Below are 22,860 nucleotides of genomic sequence, written 5' to 3' on the forward strand. Positions count from 1 at the left end.
GAGCGCCCAGAGAAAACTGAACACAACCAAAGTAAAAAAAAACAAAGAAAAAACAAAACAACTAGAAGCTAGCTGCACATAGCTAGATCATTGATTTTATGCCTTCTGTAGCCATGAAGACCCTTCAACATTTCAACAGAGATGACGCATCACCCTTGCCTGAACACACCTTCAAAAATTGACAGATTATATTTAAAAAAGAAAATCTACCACAGTCTAGGCCAGCATAGCTACATGGTTGCTTTTATCTGATAGAACAGCATTTTCCAGACATTTCAAGCCACCCTGCAGTGCACAGCCTAAAAAGAAGAAATCAAATCATGTTCAAAATAATACAAAAATTAGCCACCGCAAGGTAAGGGCTCATTACTAGATCGTTGATTTTACGTCATAAGCAGCCTTTCACAAACCTTTTAAGGGACGCACCCCTTTCAACATCTCAACAAAGATGGCGCACCACCACAGCCTAAAAAAAGGCAAATCTTGTCTAAACACGTGACGAAAGAAAATATAGCTACCACAAGCTAGGTGCACACAGCTAGATCAGACGCACCCCCCCCTTCGACACCACAACAGAGATGGTGGCACCCCCTTAAACAATACAACAAAAACCTCACCTTCTCGCCTACAGCTCCTGGTCCTCCGATACCACCTGGAGGCCCTTGAGCTCCCTGTGAATACAGGGAGTACATACAGTACATTACAGTGCGGGCCGTTATGCCAATTATGGTGATTATATTACACAACAGGGAAAACAAACTTACACTGGCTCCACCAGGACCCTGGGGGCCACGGGGGCCTGGCGGTCCAGGAGGACCCTGTTAGAAGATATGGATATGAAGTTATTTCTGAAAATATTCACATTACTATGTGTGTGTGTGTATATATGTATATATATATATATATATATATATATATATATATATATATATATATATATATATATATATATATATATATATATATACACACACAAATCTTTTTTTCACAGTAAATTCTCAAAAACCCACCATGGCTCCAACGTCGCCGTTCTCTCCCTTCTCGCCAGGAGGGCCGGGCAAACCCTGGAAGAGTGAAGTCGTATTTGTTAGAGCAGGGCTTCTCAAAAAGTCAAATCTATTATATTATCAGAGATTTTGAAAAGGTCACACTCGGTTAGACTCATAATACAGTTAAACCTTTGATCACATAGAGGAACATTGACTTTTGAAAAGTTTCATCTTTATAATTTCAGATTTTTTTGTGGAGGATTAATGCCGTCACTTATTTGGGTTGTCATATAAAGCACTATTGCTTAAACTCCAAATTGTGCACATTTTTCATTAGGTCAACATGGTATCATGTTTTCCACATGCTGTACACATGTAATGCAACAAACACATTTGTATTGTTTATTTTCAAGTCATCATGTTTTGTTATCAGTTCATTATTTGTGTTAGAACAAATATGTGGTTAATTCCAAAATAATGATCTATGGTTTTGTAATCCCCTTTTTCAGAGTAAACATCCGAGGCTCCTGTCGATACATTCATTAAAAGTTAGGAAAAGTAATACAATGTAATGAAATGTAATTAGTTATATTACTTTAAGAATATTTTCAACAGGGCAACTTGTAATTGCGACTAACTACATCTCCACAGTACCGTAATCTCCCCAACGTAGGTACTACGTCTGTATTTATTATACTGCCGCCTCTAGTGGCCAAGGATCACAAACCAGAAGGAGGACCTTTGGATTAAAGCATGAAACCCTGATGCTTAAACTGTTTAATTCTTAACACTCCATTTAATTATACAACCCCAATTTGTGTGCCAAGTTGGGACGTTGTGTTAAACATAAATAAAAACAGAATACAATGATTTGCAAATCATGTTCTACCTATATTTAATTGAATACACTACAAAGACAAGATATTTAATGTTCAAACTGATAAACTTTATTGTTTTTAGCAAATAATCATTAACTTAGAATTTTATGGCTGCAACACGTTCCAAAAAATCTGGGACAGGGTCATGTTTACCACTGTGTTACATCAACTTTTCTTTGAACAACATTCAATAAACGTTTGGGAACTGAGGACACTAATTGTTGAAGCTTTGTAGGTGGAATTCTTTTCCATTCTTGCTTGATGTACAGCTTCAGCTGTTCAACAGTCCGGGGTCGCCGTTGTCGTACAGATGTGTAAGTTACCCATGCCATTGGCACTGACACAGCCCCAGACCATCACAGATGCTGGCTTTTGAACTTTGCGTCCATAACAGTCCGGATGGTTCTTTTCCTCTTTGGCCCGGAGGACACGACGTCCACAATTTCCAAAAACACTTTGAAATGTGGACTCGTCGGACCACAGAACACTTTTCCACTTTGCATCAGTCCGTCTTAGATGAGCTCGGGCCCAGAGAAGCCGGCGGCGTTTCTGGGTGTTGTTGATAAATGGCTTTTGCTTTACATCGTAGAGTTTCAAGTTGCACTTACAGATGTAGCGCCGAACTGTTTTTACTGACATTGGTTTTCTGAAGTGTTCCTGAGCCCATGTGGTGATATCATTTACACATTGATGTCGGTTTTTGATGCAGTGCCGCCTGAGGGATCGAAGGTCACGGGCATTCAATGTTGGTTTTCAGCCTTGTCGCTTACATGCACTGATTTCTCCAGATTCTCTGAACCTTTTGATGATATTATGGACCCTAGATGATGAAATCCCTCAATTCTTTGCAATTGTACGTTGAGGAACATTGTCCTTAAACTGTTCGACTATTTTCTCACGCACTTGTTCACAAAGAGGTGAACCTCGCCCCATCTTTGCTTGTGAATGACTGAGCCATTCAGGGAAGCTCCTTTTATATACCAAATCATGGCACCTACCTGTTCCCAATTAGCCTGTTCACCTGTGGGATGTTCAAAACAGGTGTTTGATGAGCATTCCTCAACTTTCTGAGTCTTTTTTTTTCTCACCTGTCCCAGCTTTTTTGGAACGTGTTGCAGCCATAAAATTCAAAGTGAATGATTATTTGCTAAAAACAATCAAGTTTATCAGTTTGAACATTAAATATCTTTTCTTTGTAGTGTATTCAATTAAATATAAGTTGAACATGATTTTCAAATAATTGTATTCTGATTTGATTTATGTTTAACACAACGTCACAACTTCATTGGAATTGGGGTTGTAATATTACGATATGTTTTTATAATATCCAATAGTGTGCTATTTGTTTAAAATAAAAAATGTATTGCAAAAATTTTTGTTGGGTATTTTTTGGGGGGGCTGAAATGGATTACTGGCATTTCCATTTATTTAAATGAGAAACGATAAAAGATGATCCAAGCTTTTTTTTTTTTTTGAACGCCCTGTTCCAAGTTAGCTACAAACAACTGCATGCTCGTCATCACAAAGTGTCATATAATTGTTAGTCAGAAGACCTTGCATGCTGTATTCCATGTGTTTGTGCTGTCCAAATTCTCCTTGTTCTACAACTCCATACAGCTTTGCTTCATATTGCTGACTTCCTGATGTAAAAGGCTAATTGATAATTGCCTGAGGCTTCTGTTTTGAGCTTTGCGAGCACGGACATATATATAAAGCATCTCATAGCGTGTGGGCTACTAAATAACGACGGTGTTTGTGAAACAGACGCACTATTGGATTAGAAAGATGCCCACTTTGGCACAGATAGTAAATCGATGTTTTTACAAATGCATCTCTATCTTTGATACGTCCAACATCTTCACATGCGGCACCAAATATTCAGCTGCATGAGCAACAAGACATTCAATCTATTCGTTCATTGCTCACGCAGTGAAAAAAATCATTAGTGCTGTGCTCCGAGTGGACATCTACTGAAGGGCATTCTTAATTAAAAGAGGGGAGATCAGAGGAGTGCAGGAGGCCCAATTAAAAGCCAATTGCGCTGAATAACGACGTTATCAGGCCCCACTGGCCGGCTGGCCAGCGGGTGCACGTCGATTGTGGAGGTTATTAACTTTGAGATGTTAAAGTAAATTTCTTCTTATGGAAACGTCCTTTGGATTAAAAGAATGTTTGATAGAGGCGAGGCGGCTTCTTCTTTCAGTTTATGGGGTGATTTACTCAGCAAATGATTTTGGGGGGTTTATTTTTGTAAAATTACTATAATTAAAAATATATTGCATATTTAATACTAATTCTTCTTCTTCTTATTATTATTATGTGAAATATAAAAAATGTTTTTGTGTCTGTAAAACGACACACTACATTTCCTTTGTAAAATTACAGCGTATTTCTCTTGAATGGTTCCTTTTTTCTTTTAGTAAAATTACATTGTAATCCTCATAAAGTACCAACTTTTTTTGTTCTCAAATTGTGACGTTTTAAGTTGTCAAATTGTATTTGTATTCTTTTCCCCATAAAAATGACATAACATCTTGCAAAATTACAAAAATATTCACAATAACAAAACAAATAAAATATTCTTAAATAAAAATCTTAAAAATTGGTGTTAAAAATAATCTTTTGTTTTTGAAAAATTACGTTTTTCCTCATAATATTTTCTATTGAAATTCCATTATTACATCTGCAAAATCTAATGTTTTTTCATCCCAAAATTATAATGATATTTTCTCCCGGTCTGCAAATTATGACTTTTTTTTGTTGTTGTTGTAAAGTTGCATCTTTATCTCCTAAAATTTAGTTTATTTAAAAGTGCGCCCTTGCGCCTTTCTGTTCTTGTTCCCACTCCAATTGGCTTGATAAGAGTCTCCTACTGACCATCTTTTTGCAAACAAAGGACTTTGGTCCAGATCTTCTGTGACTAGTATCTTGCATTTGAGTCACTGAATGATGAGGTAAACTTTGACATTGGCTTCTAGTTGGAGATGATGATTGCTTTATAAGACTCTCAGTCGGTATTGACCAGCTTTTTGTGAACAAAGGACTTTGGTTCGGAAAATCTTCTCTCACTGAATGAAGATGTAGACTGCATGTATTAGCTTCTTGTGCTAGCAATGAGCTAGGTAGACAGTTATAGGTATCACTGTACTGTTATTGTGCAAGAGAAGTGTGTAAACCCAACGGCAGCATTAACAGCACCTCGGCAAGATGCAAAGCGCTGAACGTTAGCGGTGACTGATTTGTAACTCAGCCTATTTGAAGCAGGAGAAGCCAGGAGGGGAAACAAACAATATTTAACTGGGAGCGAGGCCTCATGAATTTTTAAAGTCGTGTAAATGAGATGAAATGTCATTAGCAGGAACTCATTTGTGCTCAGGAAACAAACGACGGGGCGTACAGGTACATCTCAACAGGGTTACGTGTTCCGGAAGTAGCAGCAGGAAAAAGGACAAACCTGTAATCCGATGGGTCCCGGAAGACCGGGGAAGCCTCGGGATCCTTCGTCTCCTTTCTGGCCAAACATTCCCTGCTGACCTCGGGGGCCGGACTCGCCGTCGCTGCCCTACAGGAGGCCCAAAAGAGTCACGCATTCAAGGTTATGCAGTTGAGGGGAGTGTCAATAAGCACTTTGCAGCACAGATCAGGGCGGACAGTTCCCTTAACGTGTGTCCTGAAGGTCGTTTTATGACGATTTGTGCTGCCATTCATTTTCTTTTCCTCACCAATGAATATGTGATCAGAGCTTTCCATAGTTGTTGTCACAAAATGAAAAGAACATTTGTACATGACGATTCATATTATAAGTTACAAGTTATAGAATTGTCACCACAGGTCAATTGCAATTATACTGTAAGGAAAATGGCACAATATTACCAAATAATTACACCTTCACTCTTTTTTTTTTGTGTGCAAAAGTTTACCTTTTTCTTCCTAAAATACCCAATTTCCTTAAAACCCTAAAACTATTATGTTTTTGGGGGGTAAAATTACATGTTTTTCATCATAAAATAAATGTTTTGGGGATCAAATTAGGCGGTACGGTGGAGGCATGGTGACAGACTGGTTAGAGCGTCTGCCTCACAGTTCTGAGGACCGGGGTTCAATCCTTGGCCCCGCCTGTGTGGAGTTTGCATGTTCTCCCTGTGCCAGCGTGGGTTCTTTCCGGGCACTCCGGTTTCCTCCCACATCCCAAAAACGTACATGCTAGGTTGATTCTGATTCTGATTCTGATTCTGATTGAAGACTCTAAATTGCCCATAGGTGTGAATGTGAGTGCAAATGGTTGTTTGTTTGTATGTGCCCTGCGATTGGCTGACAACCAGTTCAGGGTGTACCCCGCCTCCTTCCCAATGATAGCTGGGATAGGCTCCAGCACTCCCGCGACAATGTAAAAGACCTTTTCATAAAATTAACCTTTTTAGTGGAAATAAAATTTTGATTCAGAAAACATTGTCCTCGTGGGGTGAAAATAAATCCTAAAATGATTTTTTTCCTTGTAAAATTACCTTTAATCTCATAAAATTAAGACCTTTTAAGACAGTTTTTTTGTATTGTATATAATGGTGAATTTACTCCTGCTCTATAATTTGTTTCAGCATGACCCTAATTCCCCCTGCCAAGTTTTGGGATTTTGATATTTTTTTTTATTTTTTTTAATTTACCCCTGAAGTGACCCAATACAAAAGCTGCACTGAAAAATAATAATAATTATATTGTAAATCAAGTTACTTAAAGCATGTATGATTTCCATAAACCTGCTTGGTCTGATCAAAACTTTCGTGAAAAGAATAATATATGTATGAATCAACGGTGCTCTTGCGGCACCACACCAAATGGAGCGCAGACGATGTTGATATGAGCTGACAAACGAATGTTCACTAATTGCCTATTCAGCTCAGTCGTGCTACCTGCTCTTGGCCAGTATGTCCTCATGCCTATTTTTATCATTTCTACCCCCCGCAGAAGGCGACTTTTGGCTGCTAAAGATTGAACATTTACAACAACGAGACGCTCGTTATGCTCCCTCCCCCCCTTGGGTCATTCCCTACTGCAGAAAGTCTTGCGCTAATGAGGCGGACGTGCGGGCAAGCGTGTTTGCGCGGCTCGTCGACATCGGATGTGCTGAGGCGGTTTCCCTTTCTTAGCTCGTGATTGGCAGCTTGGCATGCTGATGTGCTGCTGTCTTCGCGTTATTTTTATGATAACAACGTCAGCGTGACTTGTTAAAAGTTGCCTAAGAGTCGGACAGAACTCTGAAATCAATTGATGCAATTTAAAGGGAATTTAAAGGCCTAAAAGGACTTTCTGATTGCTTGTAATAGTTGGGTCTCTGGAGTGCCTGCCATCCATCAAAAGAGAAATACAAAAAAAACAAGTAAATGTTTTGGAAGCGGCTTATTTCTCAAAACATGTCTGTGAGTGACGGCACTATTCGGCTAATTTACATAATATTACCATCGAATTTATCAGCCCATGATTGGCAGCTAGTCTGGTCTAATATCCTCCTTCAAGCCATGGCCGGATACAGTGAACACACGCATGTTCGCAGTTCGCTTTTTGTGATTTTGCCTCCTTGCAGATTTTTGGGGCGCCATCTTGGGGCCAAGAAACTATGTGGAAGTGAGTGGAAGAGCTTCATTTAGTTAGGCAATAGCCTTGCCTAATAGAAGAAATGTGCTTTGCTGCCATATTGTGGCATCTATATACAATTAGAAACCTTAAGGGTGGGCGACAATTACTTGTCGATTTTTACTATTCATGACAGGGCTTGGTCCCTCAGAGCCAAAAGCAAAGCAGAGTTGCAGTGTTGTTGGATGCACATATTAGTGTTAGCTTCTGATAACCGGCACATACAGGGGGTCCTCGGTTTACAATAGTGGTTTGATGTTTCAAGGTTGTAGAATGAATTATTTTGCGCAGTGGCGTAACAATACACTGTCACATGGCACAAGAAGGCTCGCTCAGTTAAAGCCGTACTTAATGTTTTTCATTTCATTGTTTTATTGGCACTCCGGTTTCCTCCCGCATCCCAAAAACATGCATGGTAGGTTAATTGACAACTCTAAATTTCCCGTAGGTGTGAATGTGAGTGCGAATGGTTGTTTATTTGTATGTGCCCTGCGATTGGCTGGCAACCAGTTCAGGGTGTACCCCGCCTCCTGCCCGATCACAGCTGGGATAGGCTCCAGCACGCCCGCGACCCTAGTGAGGAGAAGCGGCTCAGAAAATGGATGGATGGATGATTTAACTACTGTGTTCTAGAAACAGAACTTGTGGCAGCTGGGGGCTGTTTGTGTTTAGCAATGTGTCCAATGCATGCGCCTCATACATCGATCTGCTCCACTAATTGACAAGTACAATCTGCCGGCTTGATGATGAAGCGCTGCCTTCACGAGTGAAAATACAATCCATGCTTTTCCTGTCTATATGGGCTCTCGCTTTCTTCTTCACATTAAGTCTGCTTGCCCCATTGCAACCTGCTAGCTTTGGGCCCTAGTCATCATGGTATTGAAAGTCGTACTAGGATTTGGCCCTCCAGTAGTGGGGGCGGGAGGAAAATGACACGGGGTCCCCCCCTCAATACACGCAAGAAAAAGTGGGTGTTGGTGCTGCAGTTCTTGATCTTTGGGGACAAAAACATGTCACAGACACATGGCAGCTGTTTTTTTTTTTTTTTAACTGTATTGGTCACGCACCGCGACAGTCGTAAACGAATGGGAGGAGGTACTCACAGCTGGACCAGGCGCTCCGATCACACCTTGAAGACCAGTCGGGCCTGGTGGACCCTAAAGGAAAAACAATTATACAGCTGATGACGACGACGACGCATCCTCATATTTTCTACCAAATGAACATTTTACAAGAAAGCACAGGACTTACGAGTTCTCCCTTGTCTCCTTTGCCTCCCTTCTGTCCGGGTCCACCAACCTCTCCCTGTGGGGGCGATGCAAAAGCAGCAGAGCTTACTTTCCTCCTTCAATCCTCAATCTTTAAATGTACTTTTCAAAGTCACCTTCACCGTGATCGGCCCAGTAAATATTTCTCCAGAAATGCTAATTTGATTGGCCCACACAACAACCTTGAAGCGAGTATTTTCACTTAATTGATTGTGTGTGGCGGACGTGACTAGGACTACTTTACACCCACCTTGTCACCGTCCTCTCCGGGTGGGCCCTGAGGTCCGGCTGAACCGGGAAGACCAACAGGACCTTGGATGCCATCGCGGCCAGCGGGACCCATGGGACCTTTCTCTCCCTAGATGACATAAAAGACAGATAGATAACAAATGCATTGTATGAACCCTGTGAAAATGATTCATAGTGGGGTAAAGCTACTTACAGGAGCTCCCTTTTCGCCAGCTGGTCCTGGTGGACCCTGGGGGCCGTTGCGTCCCGTCAGGCCGATGGGACCTCCGGGGCCAGCCGCGCCCCTCTCACCGGGGGAACCCTGTGACATTGAACACATCGGTCAGAATGAGAGCGATCGGCTCCTAGCTGGACTTGTTAGATACGGAGATGCATTTTACTCGACCATATGGTTAAGGTTTGATTAAGGGCCGGCACCGCGCTCCGTGACCAATTTCAAAATAAAAGCCGAAAATGGCATTGATGTCCAATGTAATACAGTTAGCCCTTGGTAAAGTAGATTTTTTCATTTTCATTTATTCTTATTTATTCTTATTTAAAGATCCAATTTTTTTCACTGAAAACTCTTATATATTGTATACTCACCCCTAACCTAGTCCTAAACCATCACCCTAACCCTAAACCCTCATCCCTTATCATAATCTATCCCCTTACCCCCCCCCACATTTCACTCTAGAAAGCCTGGATAATCTTCTGACTTTATTGCACACTGCACAGATTCAAGACCCCCTGTGCAAGATGCAGCAAAGCAGCTTCATTTATATACTACTGTACTATGAAATGTAACGTTACTGATTGTGAGGTAGACATGCTAACAAGTAGTTCTCCACTGTGCTACCTATTTAATTAAAGCAGGTTCATGGCAGTTTAAAACGCAGCATGTCGGTATGTCTCGCTCTTGGATAGCGAGAAAGACGAGGTTGGTCCATATACTGGAACATAATGGTAGCACAAAGCCAAAGTCGTCGTATATGGTCAAAATTATTGTATACCACAGGCTAAACTGAATGGCAAAATAAAAGGCTGGAGTGATCTATGTTGCAATCACCCTCACTGCCTTTCCAGCAGCAGCAGGAAGTCAGTGTGTTGCGTTCTCCATCCCAAAATATTCTCGCCAATTTGAGCTAAGTGCCTCATCGCGCTCATTCACAGATGATCTTTTCATCTCGGCATATCGGCTGTCATCTGATGGGCTGTCGCTGGAGAGGTACTTTGGGGGTATAATTATACAAAGGGTGCGTTTCGAAGTCGGCTGTCAGTCATCTTTCTCTCCATTTCGCTGCCGTGGAGGCTTTTCAAGAGTCACGCTTATGTACGGATTACGCCACCATTAGCGATCCTGTTCACTCTTCCAATTTGAGTGTGTACGATTACTACCGGAGAGGATGTCCTTTTAGTGCAAGATTTCAGTGAAACCAAGCTTTCCCTACAGTCCATTTGAAATGAGAATAAACAAAAATTGTGTACACCCAAGTATTCACTGTACAAATGTGTGACTTACGATGGGACCAGGGGGGCCCTGGGGCCCTTCTCCTCCCTTCAAACCACCTGGACCCTGAAATTACAAAGAAAGGAGTGGTTGGTATCACATATTGACCCACACAAAAAAAAAGAAGAACCCATGGCGGAAAAGACAGGAAGTCTTCCATTTTGTGTTGAAGCCATTTTGGCTAGTTCCAAGTGTCCTTGAAAAACAAACTTTTTAAAATGAATTTTTGAAATTTGGTCTGATTACTACCAAATTTGAACCATATGCACTAGACAGTTGAGTGATGCTAAATTTTGTCACTGAATGTGGGTGAAGCAATAAGAGTGGTAGGCATGTTTATCATGAGTAGACCCACAGAAAGGTCTCAACAACCAAAGCCTGAAAATACACAGAAGTCGGCCATTTGGGTTCGACAAAATTTTGGGAAAAATTTACATTTGGTAACAAAGCTCTGAATTGTGAGAAAATTCAGCGTTCAAAGCCAGGTTCACTTAGCAGCATGAAATTTAGTAGGCATGTCTATCATTAGTAGACCCATAAAAAAGTCTAATAACTAATGCCTGAAAAGACACAGAAAGTCTGCCATTTTGGTTCAAAGCAGTCAAATTACAGTAGGTTCACTTTGGTAAAAAATTATGTTTGGTAACCAGATCCACAAAAAAGGCCCATAAACTCATGCCTGAAAAGACACAAGGAGCCTGCCATTTTGGGTTGAAGGTCACTTTGGCCATTTCCAGTGGTCCATCAAAGACAAACTTCTCCTACAGATTTTGTCCATTTGCAACTAAATTTGAATTTAAATAAAAATTGAATTTAAAATTGATTGATAAATGGACAACACTAAATTAAGGAACTTTTTTGGTTTTATCATTGCAGATGGGTGGATCCGGGCGGTGAAGTTCAACGACTCACCTTTATATTGCAATAACTCAACTTAATAACCTAATTTACTTTGTATAAGGTAAAACAATAATGACGTAGAAGTCTGGGTCCATCCATCTCTGGTTGGCTGTCATGCGTTTGTCTTCTTGGCTATGCAGTGAGCGCTGTGTATTCATCTGTGCTGAATCACCACTGCATATGGGGGAAAAGGCTGCTACCCAGATGCAATAAAGGACTTTCATTACCGTAACTCATTCGCGGGCCTCCAAAAGCGCCAGCGGGCACGGAGGATGCCGAGTGAGCAGAAGATTCCACACGCAAAAAAAAAAAAAAAAAGAATGCTCATATATCGCTGCTGTGCCTTTTCTTCAGAAACTATATACTGTATGTATTTGCATGTGTGTGTGTCTGTGTGTGTGTGTGCGCGTGTTTGTGTGTATGTGTGTGTTCTAACATTTTGGTTACCTTATTGAGCTACACTAGAGGGGGAACATAGTTCTCTGCATACCACAAACTACAACCATAATAATAAACACGGTTAAAACTAAAAAAAACTTTTTACACTTGTATGATGATTAAGGAAGTTTATAGACGTGAATTTCGTATGCATTAAGAATCAACATTTGTCATTTAAGGCATGTTTTTTTTGTTTTTTTTTAACGTTTTGTTTATTTTGACACTTGTACGACCATTAAAACAGTAATAATAGTAATAGTTACTGATAAAACATTGTCTCAACAGTAAACAAAGTCTATATGTTTTTACAGGCAAGTCAATATCACCTACCATGGCACCAGGAAGACCTCTCGCCCCCTGGAAGCCCCGCAGACCTGCAGGTCCTGGCTTACCACCAGGCCCCTGAGGACCTGGATCTCCCTGTAGGGAGACAAACAATCTATTGAGAGACCGTCGAGTGAACGAAAAGTTGCACTTTAGGGCTGCAGAAACCAGTTAAAGATGTGAAATTTTACTGCATGCTTTGAAGGCGGAAAAGTCGCACCATCTGGTCGATATACAATGGTAGCTTTTGATTTATTTTTACAATGAAGCAACAGTTGGGCAGATAGTGGACAATTATATGCCCCCTGGTGGCCAAGCATTGTGCACAAACTGTTTAATTTTTTTACTTTCCATTTATTACTGTATATTTTTTATAAAGTACAAAATTGTAAAGTGCTATTTTTCTTATTAAAAATACCTTAAAATTTTTTGTTGGTGTTTATTTGTGTAGGCTGGAACAGATTAATGGTAATTTCATGCATTTCAATAAGGAAAGAGAATTTGAGATACGTGTTTTGAGTTACGAGCGTGGTCACTGAATGACTCAAACATGCAAGTCAAGGCACCACAGTATATAAATACTAAAAGTCAAAATTGAAACTTCTTATCATAAAAAGATTGCATTAGTTAATGTTAAAATAAATCAAAATGCCTTTTGCAGGTTTTCAATGGGACATATTTTTTTGTGTGTGTGTGTAGCTTTGCCATTAGGCTAATTTAAGGAACAAATATTACAATTGTACATTTCTGCCAATTTGGGCCTGCAGTATATCCATTCAACACAGCAGTATATTCATCCAACACAGCCATAAATGTCTGGAAAAAAAAATTCTCTAAGATCGCTTTCATGTGACAATCCAGACAAAATATTTCTTCTTTTTCTTGACATTTTTTGGCCTGCAAAAAGTGCTTGTTTACCTTTCCGCCCTCTTTCCCAGCAGCGCCTGGCAAACCTTGCTCTCCGGGTGGGCCTGGGGAACCTGGGTGTCCTCGCTCTCCACTGGGTCCAGTCTCCCCAGTTGGACCCTGACAGCAAACATCAAAGTTATTCAGTTTTCATATATATATTTTTTAAGCTTTCTGTCTACTTGGCAAACTGGTGAATAATTTAATGTCAGGGTTTCATAACATGGACGTACTTGAGGTCCAACGACGCCTCCAGGTCCTGGTGGTCCGGTCTTTCCTTGGAAACCCTGAAAGACGAAGAAACAGGTCAGTTTTCTTCAAAGTGATCTTGCTAGATTGTTAGCCTCACTGGCTAATATAGTAGATTGTGATTGGGGAGACAGAATTGCCGGGTATGTGGTTTAGTGAAAGGTCAATTCGGAATTAAGGGGGATTAAAATTAACACTGACCGTCTCTCCTCTCTGTCCTGGGTGACCCGGCAGTCCGTCTTTTCCTGGTGGGCCCTAAAAGTAGGGTGGAGGGACAAGCGGACGGTTTCATAAAAACAAGACCTCTGAAAGACCATATTAAAAATGTGATTGCAATTACTTACATTGGGTCCTTTAGGTCCAGGGAATCCTACAGGTCCTTGTGGTCCTTGAGGACCCTTTGATAAGAAAAAAGTCATTGCTAAATTGAAATGTATTTTCATAAAACATGATTTTCATCGATGGATCCATTTTCTATATACATTAATGGAATATGCAAAAGTAAAACAAGATACAAGAAATAGAAAAAGATATATTTTTTAAATTATATTGAAGTTTTATTATAAAAATGAATAAATAATAAAATGAATTTAAATAAAAGAGTAAAACCCCACAAATGTTCAAGATATAAAGGAATTGAAATGGCATCCACAATATTGAAAACATATTTTATGCTTGATTGCCTTTTAGCTGATTGTATTTCAAAGTAAAATGAAAACAATACATTTGATTAAACATTTTTCTTTATTAAATTAAATTATTATTTATCTCAAATTAAAGATAAACATATTAAAAAATGGATACAAAAAATGCTCACTTTATACTGACTTGTATTGGGTCCAAAATAAAAAACAAATCTGTTTTGATTGTGTTGTACTGGATCCCATATTTAAGAAAAAAAATGAAAAACTAAAATCGAATACACCATTATCCAACACTAATGCATTTATTGTACACTTATCAGCTCAGTAGTGAGACAGACACCCTGGCAGAAAACAGTAAAATGAGTTGCTGCATGCTTTGAATGAGGTAAAAGTAGCACCATCTTTTGGACATATGTAAAAATAAAAGAAGTCACCAAATTGTAACACTAACCCTCTCTCCAGGAGGTCCTGAGGGTCCATCACTGCCTGAGGTGCCCTGAGGGGGACAAAAGTATAACACACTGTCAGCTTTCTGCAGGTCAATGTCACATTTAGACAAATTCACACAGTCCATAAATTAATTGGCTTATCACCTTTGCTCCTGGTTTTCCTGTAGGGCCTCTGGCACCACGCCCACCACGTGGACCCTACACACACACATAATTGTGTGTTGTGACATAATAATCTATTGTCATTCTCGGAATTAAATATTGTGCGGGAAATATGTAGGAAATAAGTGCATAGTGTCCACCCAGCAGTTTGATGCCCCCAAAAGACTACTATTATTATTATTTGAGCAGCATAAATCATTCATGATTCAGATGCATGAAATTGCCTACCGTCGGGCCGCGTTGGCCTCGAGGTCCGGATTTGCCAGCAACTCCCTGTCAGAGACAAAAACAACAAAACAAGCTTCAATTTAGGGGGAAGTGTAGGTAGTTTTTAATGACTTTGCAGAAGACTTTGTCATCGCGTGGGCATCCCTGGGCAAACACACTGTATATTAAACGGTAAAAGTGCGTTGTTATAGAGGACCATCATGTATCCTTTCTGTGAAAAAAAGAGTGAGGGATGAAATTAAAAGATTATTATTTTTTTTCAAAGAATAAATTAAAGTGAAAAAATATTTGTTAAATGTTAAAAGAAATGAAGTAGAAACATGAATAATTACAAAAATAAAATCCAAATTTGAAATAAAAAGGTTGTGTAAAAATGAATAAAGGATGAAATGAAGAATGACGTAGAAATTATTATTATTTCAAGATTAAATTAATGCAATTAAATCAAATGTAATTTAAAACCTAATGTAATCAAAATTAATGTTATTTTAAGATTCATTAATGTAAAAGAAATATATTAAAAATATAATACATTTACAAATACTTGAAAAATACACATGGATTACACATAAACAAAAAAAATGTAATTTTTAAAAATAAACACATAACTTAAAATTGTAATATATTTTATGAATGAATACTTTAAAATAAAGAAATAAAAATAAATATAAAAAATACAAATAAAAATACAATATAATTGTACTGTAATCCTTTATATGATAAAGGATTACATCTAAATTATTAAATAACAATCACAAAAATACAATCACAATTTAAGTACAATTTTGCAAAAAGTTCGTTTTAAAGATTAAATTAAAAAGTATAAGAACAAATTACAACATATTGCAATGTTTTTCAATGGTAAAATATTAAAACAATTTTACAATAAAGATTATAAAAAAACATTATAAAAATAAAAAATTGCCATTAGCCGGCATTTCTCGCTTTACTCGACTTGATAAAACAGAGCTCACCCTTGCGCCTTTCTCGCCATTGGAGCCGGGGAAACCGGGGAAGCCATTGGAGCCCTGCAAGACAAACACAAAGACCAAATTGGAAAGAGGCACTTAAAACCACAAGAAAAGCACTCTTAGACAATTTAAACAATTATTTCTCCAAGAAAAATTCACTTGGGGCAATTGATGAAACAAGCGTCGGCACTCAACTGTTAGGCTGTTAACCGCGTAATTTAAATTTCTCATTGTTGCTCCCTTGTTGATGAACAAGCTCAACTTTTTATGGCATTAAAAAAGTAAAGTCTCTCCTACTTCTCCACACTTGGAGATTCAAATCCACCTTGTATAGTAATGATTATATAATAAAATGAGAATAAACCTGTAAATTGTCTTTGTTTGCTCACACAATATAGTTAAGGGGCTTGATAGTGCCAGTAATTAATAGCACATTGTGTTGATAAGCTATGTATTCTGAATGGCTGAAAAAAAATGGCTGTTTTCTGGGATTTTCTTATTGTGCTTGGATTCAATTTGGAATATAAAACATTTAATTCATTTGATAATTGTGCATCAATTATTGATTACATTAAGGATTACAGTCAAATAAATAAATACATACGCTCTTGCGGGTTTCCAAAACACAAGGTAAATTAATTAAAACAATATACATATAGCCATGGACAACCATTCGCACTGTCACTGAGTGGGAACTGCACCCACGCTGCCCGCACCAAAGTCAGGCGAGTGTACCACTACACCATCAGTGACCCACTGACAATCAATCAAAAACTAATCATATATATGTCAGGTCGTATGTTAATTTTCAGCCAGTCAGGTCGCATAATGGAAGACTGAAATAAATATCATTTAAGCACACGTTTCACTTACTTTGGAACCTTGTCTTCCAGGGTATCCGGGCAAGCCGGGCACTCCGAGTTTTCCCTAAACAACAGAGGAAATCAGAAATGTTTCAAATTAAATCAACTTTAAAGTCAGTCTTGGTATGTAATTAGATTCTTCACCTTCTCTCCAGGTTGGCCGATGGGACCGGAATCGCCATTGGGTCCTGACGTGCCCTTGGGGCCCTCAGGTCCATCCTCTCCTCGGGATCCCGTTACACCCCCGTCACCCTGGATGACCCCAAAACAATCTCTTACTAGTATTTACTTGGATGTTTATCTTTGGGTCTTTTTGCTGCAAACATTTGGAAAATTCACCTTGTCGCCCTTCAGGCCCATGTCACCTTTAAAGCCAGGGAAGCCATCTTCTCCCTAGATTGAATTAATCAATTCATCAGTACATTATATGGTTTTGTTAGCTGGTACAATCAAGTAACACAAAAAGCACGAATGATAGTCAACAGTGACCCCTGGTGGCATGTTGGATTAAAACACTTAAAACACCGTCTAATTTGATATCTGCGTTACTCTACTGACATCTGGTGTTTGGAGATAAAAGTGCAGTACAGTATTATACAGTAATATTTATACAGTAAACCTTATTTTCCATGGGAATCTACAGGAATTAATGGGAATAATCTGGAACAGCCAGTTTTGTCTATGAACTGAAGTTAAAATGTGGAAAAAACACATTATGTATCATAAAGGTTTAACACCTCATGAATAAACAGTGATGCCTAAATAGATTAAATGAAACGATATCAAAAAATTATGAATACAAATAAATATTTTTAAAAAGAAACTAAAATTTACATATTCAATAAAACTACTCAAAATATGTACATCACAACGTTTTTGATCATATAAAAATCAAACAATACATAAAATGAATAATATAAAATATCCAAAATAGTACCTTTCAATTAGCCAATGTAAAAGATATGATTAAGAAATTATCAACCTCCAAAAGTAGCACAAAAATGTATAAAGAATATTAAATACTATATATATATATATTCATGTTTATTTAAAATATTAATATTGCGGTACATTGTTACATTACAGTTTTTTTTTTTTTTTTTTTTAAAAAGGACCATCAATTTCCACAAAATTTCCTTTCATTCTCATGAAGTCTCCAACTGAATACCCTCCCCCCAAAAAAATTACAAATAAAATGATTTACATAAAGAAATCCAGAAGTACAGTTCTCATGGAATGTTTCTGGAAAGTTGGAAAGTTCTTAGAAATGTATCTGAATCTTTTCTTTGACCCTTTTTGAAACCAGTCACAAAAGACTATAACATTCAGGTATTTCATCATAGTGCAGTACGTAACCGCACAGTAAATCTTGGTGCTTGCATTGGAGTCTTAAACACACACAGTGGCCAATTCAATTCAAACAATCTATTCATAAAGGTTATTATTGTTCAATTGTGTGGTTGACGCCTTCCAAAAAGATCATTCTTTTTGTATGGTTAGTGGTTGTCTACACAATCAAATATTGTTATCTTTGCCAATACCAGAGCTGCTGCATTTGAATACATTAAATCTATGTTTACCTTTTCTCCTTTGCCACCTTTCAGGCCTCGGATTCCCTCTGCTCCCTGAAGACAAGCACAAATCAAGTTCCATTTTAAATTACTGTCTTTATTTATCAGTTTTGTCCAGAGTTTGATGAGCACTCACTTTGACGCCGCGAGGCCCGGGGTAGCCGATGGATCCCATTGGTCCGGGGAAACCCTAAGGACGAGAAAAATTTAGTTTATTTGATATATTTCCATTGATTTCCCAGAAGTGCGTAACAAGTTACACATGTGGAAAAGACTGACAAGAAGCTGAACTCAATAACAGACAATGAACTAGTCAGGTGAAATGCTCTGAAATTTAGGTCAAACACAATGTGTTCCATATACTGTGCATACAAGGGACAAGTTGGTCAGTGGGCCACTTCATCCAGCAGATGGCAACATGCAAAAAAAAAGCCTGTTATTTTTAGCAACAATAAACCCTGGTAGTTCTATTTTTTGTGAGTAATGACTCTTCCTGTTCCTTTTCTGCTATGGGCAGCAGAATCATCTGCCCTAAGTTGTCAAGGAAACAGTATTAGTTTGATTTTAGTTTTTTTGGTATTTTTTTTACTGTGCAGAAATGATTGCGCCTCATGAATTCTGCGTCTGCGATTGGCTGGCAACCAGTTCAGGGTGTGCCCTGCCTCCTGCCCGATGACAGCTGGGATAGGCTCCAGCAGGCCCGCGACCCCAGTGAGGAGAAGCGGCTCAGAAAATGGATGGATGGATGGATGGAATTCTGCGTAGCAACAAGAGACCAGTTGCAAGACTAAATCTGTGAGTCAACGTTACCCGAGTTGGCTAAAAATTGTATTATAGTTGTTTTATAAATGATTACTGGCAGTTCAAAGCATGAAATCATTCAAAGTAAATTCAGGACCGAAATTTAAGATTGGTTGAAAATTATTTTTAATTCATATAAATATAAAAAACTAAGATATTTACAAATAATATTTTATAAAATATGAATAAGCGACCAAATAAAACCCTCAAAATGTAAAAAATATACATCAAAGGGCAGAATAAAATAAAAAAACTGAAAACTGAAAGAAATAAACATTTAGCAAGATTTTAAAAACGATGACATAGACAAAACAAAAATTAAAACTACATCACAAAAACAAAGTGAATAATAAAATAAAAACAACTTACAATTTAAAATTTAAATAAATAAAAACGGAAAACAATCAAAACAAACAAATACATTCAACATATAAAATTAAAGTGAAAGACATTCCAAGTTTGAATCCTGTAGTTTTTCTGGTATGTAAGCCTGTCTAAGTGGTTTGGTGACCTATATTTTCTTTTCTTTTTTTTCCCATAAAAACACCACTGTACATAATAATTCATTTGTCATGGTACCAAGCCCAAATACCACACGAAACTTACGCCTGCTCCTTTCTCTCCCGGTGGACCCTCTTTACCTGGGTGACCCTAAAACAAACAAACAAAAAACCCACATAATTAGTCAAATACGGTATTATTAGTTGACATTTTGAACAGGTTGAGGAGGAAATTTACTTACAGGAGGCCCATCGGCACCACCAAGACCGGCCAAGCCCTGTTTACCATGAGGTCCCTATGTTCACATGATAAATAGAGAGAGAAGGTGGGGAGTTAGAAATATCTGAAAACATTAAAATCCATCTTAGAATTTGGAAAATTATTAGGAATGTCCCTGAGCCAAATTTTTCACTTTCCGATCCGATACCGATATTGCAGCCTTGAATTTTGCCCGATACCAATATCGGTCCTATCCGATATCAGCAATAATCATACATACTTTACATATTTTCCTGTATGGAATGTTAGAAAAGGCTTGATGAAGTGATATTACTCAAACAGAGAACAATAATCAACATTAGTAGGTATAAGAAAAACTGACCCATGTATTATTAACCAATGGTTACATAAAGTCACTTTAAAAATAAGAATGTACTACAACTGAATAAAATAAATACAAATTACAATAGGAAATCCTGAAAAATTATTTAACTAAAATCACTAACAAAAATATCTATTTAAATTGCAACATAACAACAACTTAAATATCAGCATATTTTACATTTGAATGGATTAAATAAAAAATAAATGAGAAAACCATGAAAAATCTCAATAAATAAAAATTATATTTTTAAAGGGCAAAATAACAAAGTTCAATTACATTTTTTTTAAACTGTCTATTTTTGGTAAGAACATCATTTGCTTTCTACACATGTGCGGCAATACACTTTTTAACTTTGAACTGAAACTAGGGTTTAGTTTTATTGGCGATCGCTTTTCCTGCTGTGCAGGTCTTGGCCACTGAGGGGCTGTGTGATACATGCAATGAGATACACACTTGCCTTAAAGAAAGTAGAAGTCATGATAAAATATTATTTCAACTCGTTTCTTACAGAGTTTGAAGAATATATGGCAGAGAGTATTGTTATATTCCCAGTTTATATGTAGTTATATAGCGTTTGTGTACCAATATTCATTATTTTGAGAGATACAAATACCGCGAGTTCAATGCTAATTTTCGTTAGCTCTTCAATGGTGTTTTTCATTCATTGTGTGTTAGCTTTGAACTAAGACAAGCAAAAAACAAAAACAAAGGCTTTGATGTATTTGAATATTCAATAGGTGTAATAATTTTGTTATGCGAGTTTAGTTTTACAGTGAACCTAAACTGGAGTGTCAATAAAAGACTAAGCGAGCAATATTCACGCTTACTCCTTGCTACTATGTTAGGACCTTTGCAACCTATTGTTGTGATCACATGGGCTCTGCATGCTGTCTGGGCGCGGAAGACAAGATACGATTGTACACGCTGTAGACAGACACTGTTGGACAGAAGTGCTGGAGTGGAGCCATGGAATAGACTGCTTGTATAAGAGTGGTAAAACAGAAAATTTTAGATCGAGTCCGAGTCGATCAGATTTTTGGCTAACATCGGACCGCCCCTAAAAATTACCCAACATTTTATAAGGAAAAAAAAATGCTAAGATTTTGTGCAAAAAGCTGCAAGTTGATGTCATCGTGAAATGTCACACAAGATTTCAGCGAGCATCAATGGATGAAAAGTACTGTATTTTGTTTTTCTTTGCCTTTTTTGTGATACCAAAACAGAAGTATGTCAATAACCAGAGAACTGGAAGTTGAATATACTGCTGTGTAGCGTAGCGACCTCACTGTCTGTCTTGACTGCTCACTACAAAATGGCTAAAGCTCCCATTTTTGACGTAGTCGCAAGCACAGTCAGCCGCCTTATTAGCCAAATGGTTGGCCAATTGTTGGGTACTAGTTACTGTGAGGCAGATGTGCTAACCACTCAACCACCGTGTTGCCCCAATGCTAAGTCGACCTTAATAATAATAAAGATGTTTATCACAAAGTTTAATTGCTGATATGGGGGAGTAAACTGTTTACTATTAGCATTCGCAAATCGGCATTTGGCCTGAGAAAGCAGGGTGCTAAACATCTCAAGATGATGCAGAGAAAGGCCTGGATAACAATCGGCAGTGTTGGTGGTTAACAGCTTATTAGCGGTTAGCTGCTTAACTAACTTAAGATAAAGAGTTGTTTGCAATGCATGTACTATTTAAAAAAACAAGAGTATCTACAGTATGTATGACTGAGTCAAAAACGTAGCACAATTGCTAAACGGGTAGTAATTGGTATTTTTACATACTCGCCAGCGGCCTCGCACTTCCGGTGCATTTTTTTTTATCATCAAATCATCAGCACGCAATTTTTTTCTAAAGGGTAATGTTGTATGAAGCGTTTAAAATGATAATTGAGTGTTTTGGGATCACGAATTGGGGCATATTTAGTGTTTAAAATATAAAACCAGGCAATTATAAACATTTTAAGGGTTAGCATCTATTATTCACATTTTTGTTTTTGTGGCGGGTCTTGGTGCTGAACCCCCGCCAACAGCGAGGGTTCACTTTATTTCCCAAAATCCCAGCTTAAAGGTTCACTTATACTCAAAACAAAATATTGCCTATTAATCAATTTATTTTAACCTCCAAGTTGTCAAATGTGAGACACGCAGAGTCAGACAAAGGCAACCACTTGCAGTTGAAGCTTTCTTTCACAGCAGCACATCTGCAGAAGCGCTTTCAAGTGAAAATTAACTTTTAAGGTAGGAAGGAGGGAGCACTCACTTTTTCACCAGGAGGCCCGATCGGACCTTGTGGCCCAATGAGACCCTGAAAGAGAAGGCGAGAGAGACAAAGAGTGGATATTACACAAAGTACAAAAAAGTGCGCCTGTCAAGTCTGTTTCCAGTTTTAATTTGGTTATTTTCTCCACGTCATTGCCTTCAGATTGGAAGCACTTTAGCAGTGTTTATTCAGACACGCTCAACCGCCCATGCAAATGGACTTATTATTATTTCCTCAAATCACTTGACTTTACTCCCGAGGCCCAAATGCCTGGGAAGAATAAGTATTTAGGAACATATTTGACATTTTTTCCCCTCATCAAAAAAAAAAAAACAAAAAAAAAAGGCAGCGGTCCTTCGTTCTTAAGGCCTCTTTGATGTTCATGATGTTCCTGTTTTTGCTGAAAAACAAATGCATTATCCTCATTAAAGCATCGTGTGTGAGGTAAAGCAGTAATAGAGTTCATAATAACATATAAACAAAAT

At 38.1% G+C, this 22,860-nt stretch overlaps 1 protein-coding gene across 2 annotated transcripts in view; it reads right to left on the reverse strand.

Moving 5' to 3' along the window:
- LOC133488438 (collagen alpha-1(XI) chain-like) overlaps nt 1-22,860 on the reverse strand; it is an 85,030-nt gene that overhangs the window by 11,585 nt on the left and 50,585 nt on the right. For both annotated transcript variants that reach the window (XM_061796271.1, XM_061796270.1), the window contains 26 exons: nt 22,376-22,420; nt 19,750-19,803; nt 19,614-19,658; nt 18,343-18,396; nt 18,216-18,260; nt 16,975-17,028; nt 16,780-16,887; nt 16,646-16,699; nt 15,776-15,829; nt 14,802-14,846; nt 14,556-14,609; nt 14,414-14,458; nt 13,663-13,716; nt 13,520-13,573; nt 13,303-13,356; nt 13,082-13,189; nt 12,170-12,259; nt 10,514-10,567; nt 9,206-9,313; nt 9,014-9,121; nt 8,747-8,800; nt 8,599-8,652; nt 5,322-5,429; nt 1,011-1,064; nt 765-818; nt 618-671 (listed from right to left, as the gene is read on the reverse strand). In XM_061796271.1, the coding sequence (XP_061652255.1) occupies nt 618-671; nt 765-818; nt 1,011-1,064; nt 5,322-5,429; nt 8,599-8,652; nt 8,747-8,800; nt 9,014-9,121; nt 9,206-9,313; nt 10,514-10,567; nt 12,170-12,259; nt 13,082-13,189; nt 13,303-13,356; nt 13,520-13,573; nt 13,663-13,716; nt 14,414-14,458; nt 14,556-14,609; nt 14,802-14,846; nt 15,776-15,829; nt 16,646-16,699; nt 16,780-16,887; nt 16,975-17,028; nt 18,216-18,260; nt 18,343-18,396; nt 19,614-19,658; nt 19,750-19,803; nt 22,376-22,420 (1,665 nt within the window). The remainder of the gene's footprint in view (nt 1-617; nt 672-764; nt 819-1,010; nt 1,065-5,321; nt 5,430-8,598; nt 8,653-8,746; nt 8,801-9,013; nt 9,122-9,205; nt 9,314-10,513; nt 10,568-12,169; nt 12,260-13,081; nt 13,190-13,302; nt 13,357-13,519; nt 13,574-13,662; nt 13,717-14,413; nt 14,459-14,555; nt 14,610-14,801; nt 14,847-15,775; nt 15,830-16,645; nt 16,700-16,779; nt 16,888-16,974; nt 17,029-18,215; nt 18,261-18,342; nt 18,397-19,613; nt 19,659-19,749; nt 19,804-22,375; nt 22,421-22,860) is intronic.

The sequence above is a fragment of the Phyllopteryx taeniolatus genome, chromosome 14 (genome assembly GCF_024500385.1).
Source record: "Phyllopteryx taeniolatus isolate TA_2022b chromosome 14, UOR_Ptae_1.2, whole genome shotgun sequence".
Classification (NCBI taxonomy): Eukaryota; Metazoa; Chordata; class Actinopteri; order Syngnathiformes; family Syngnathidae; genus Phyllopteryx; species Phyllopteryx taeniolatus.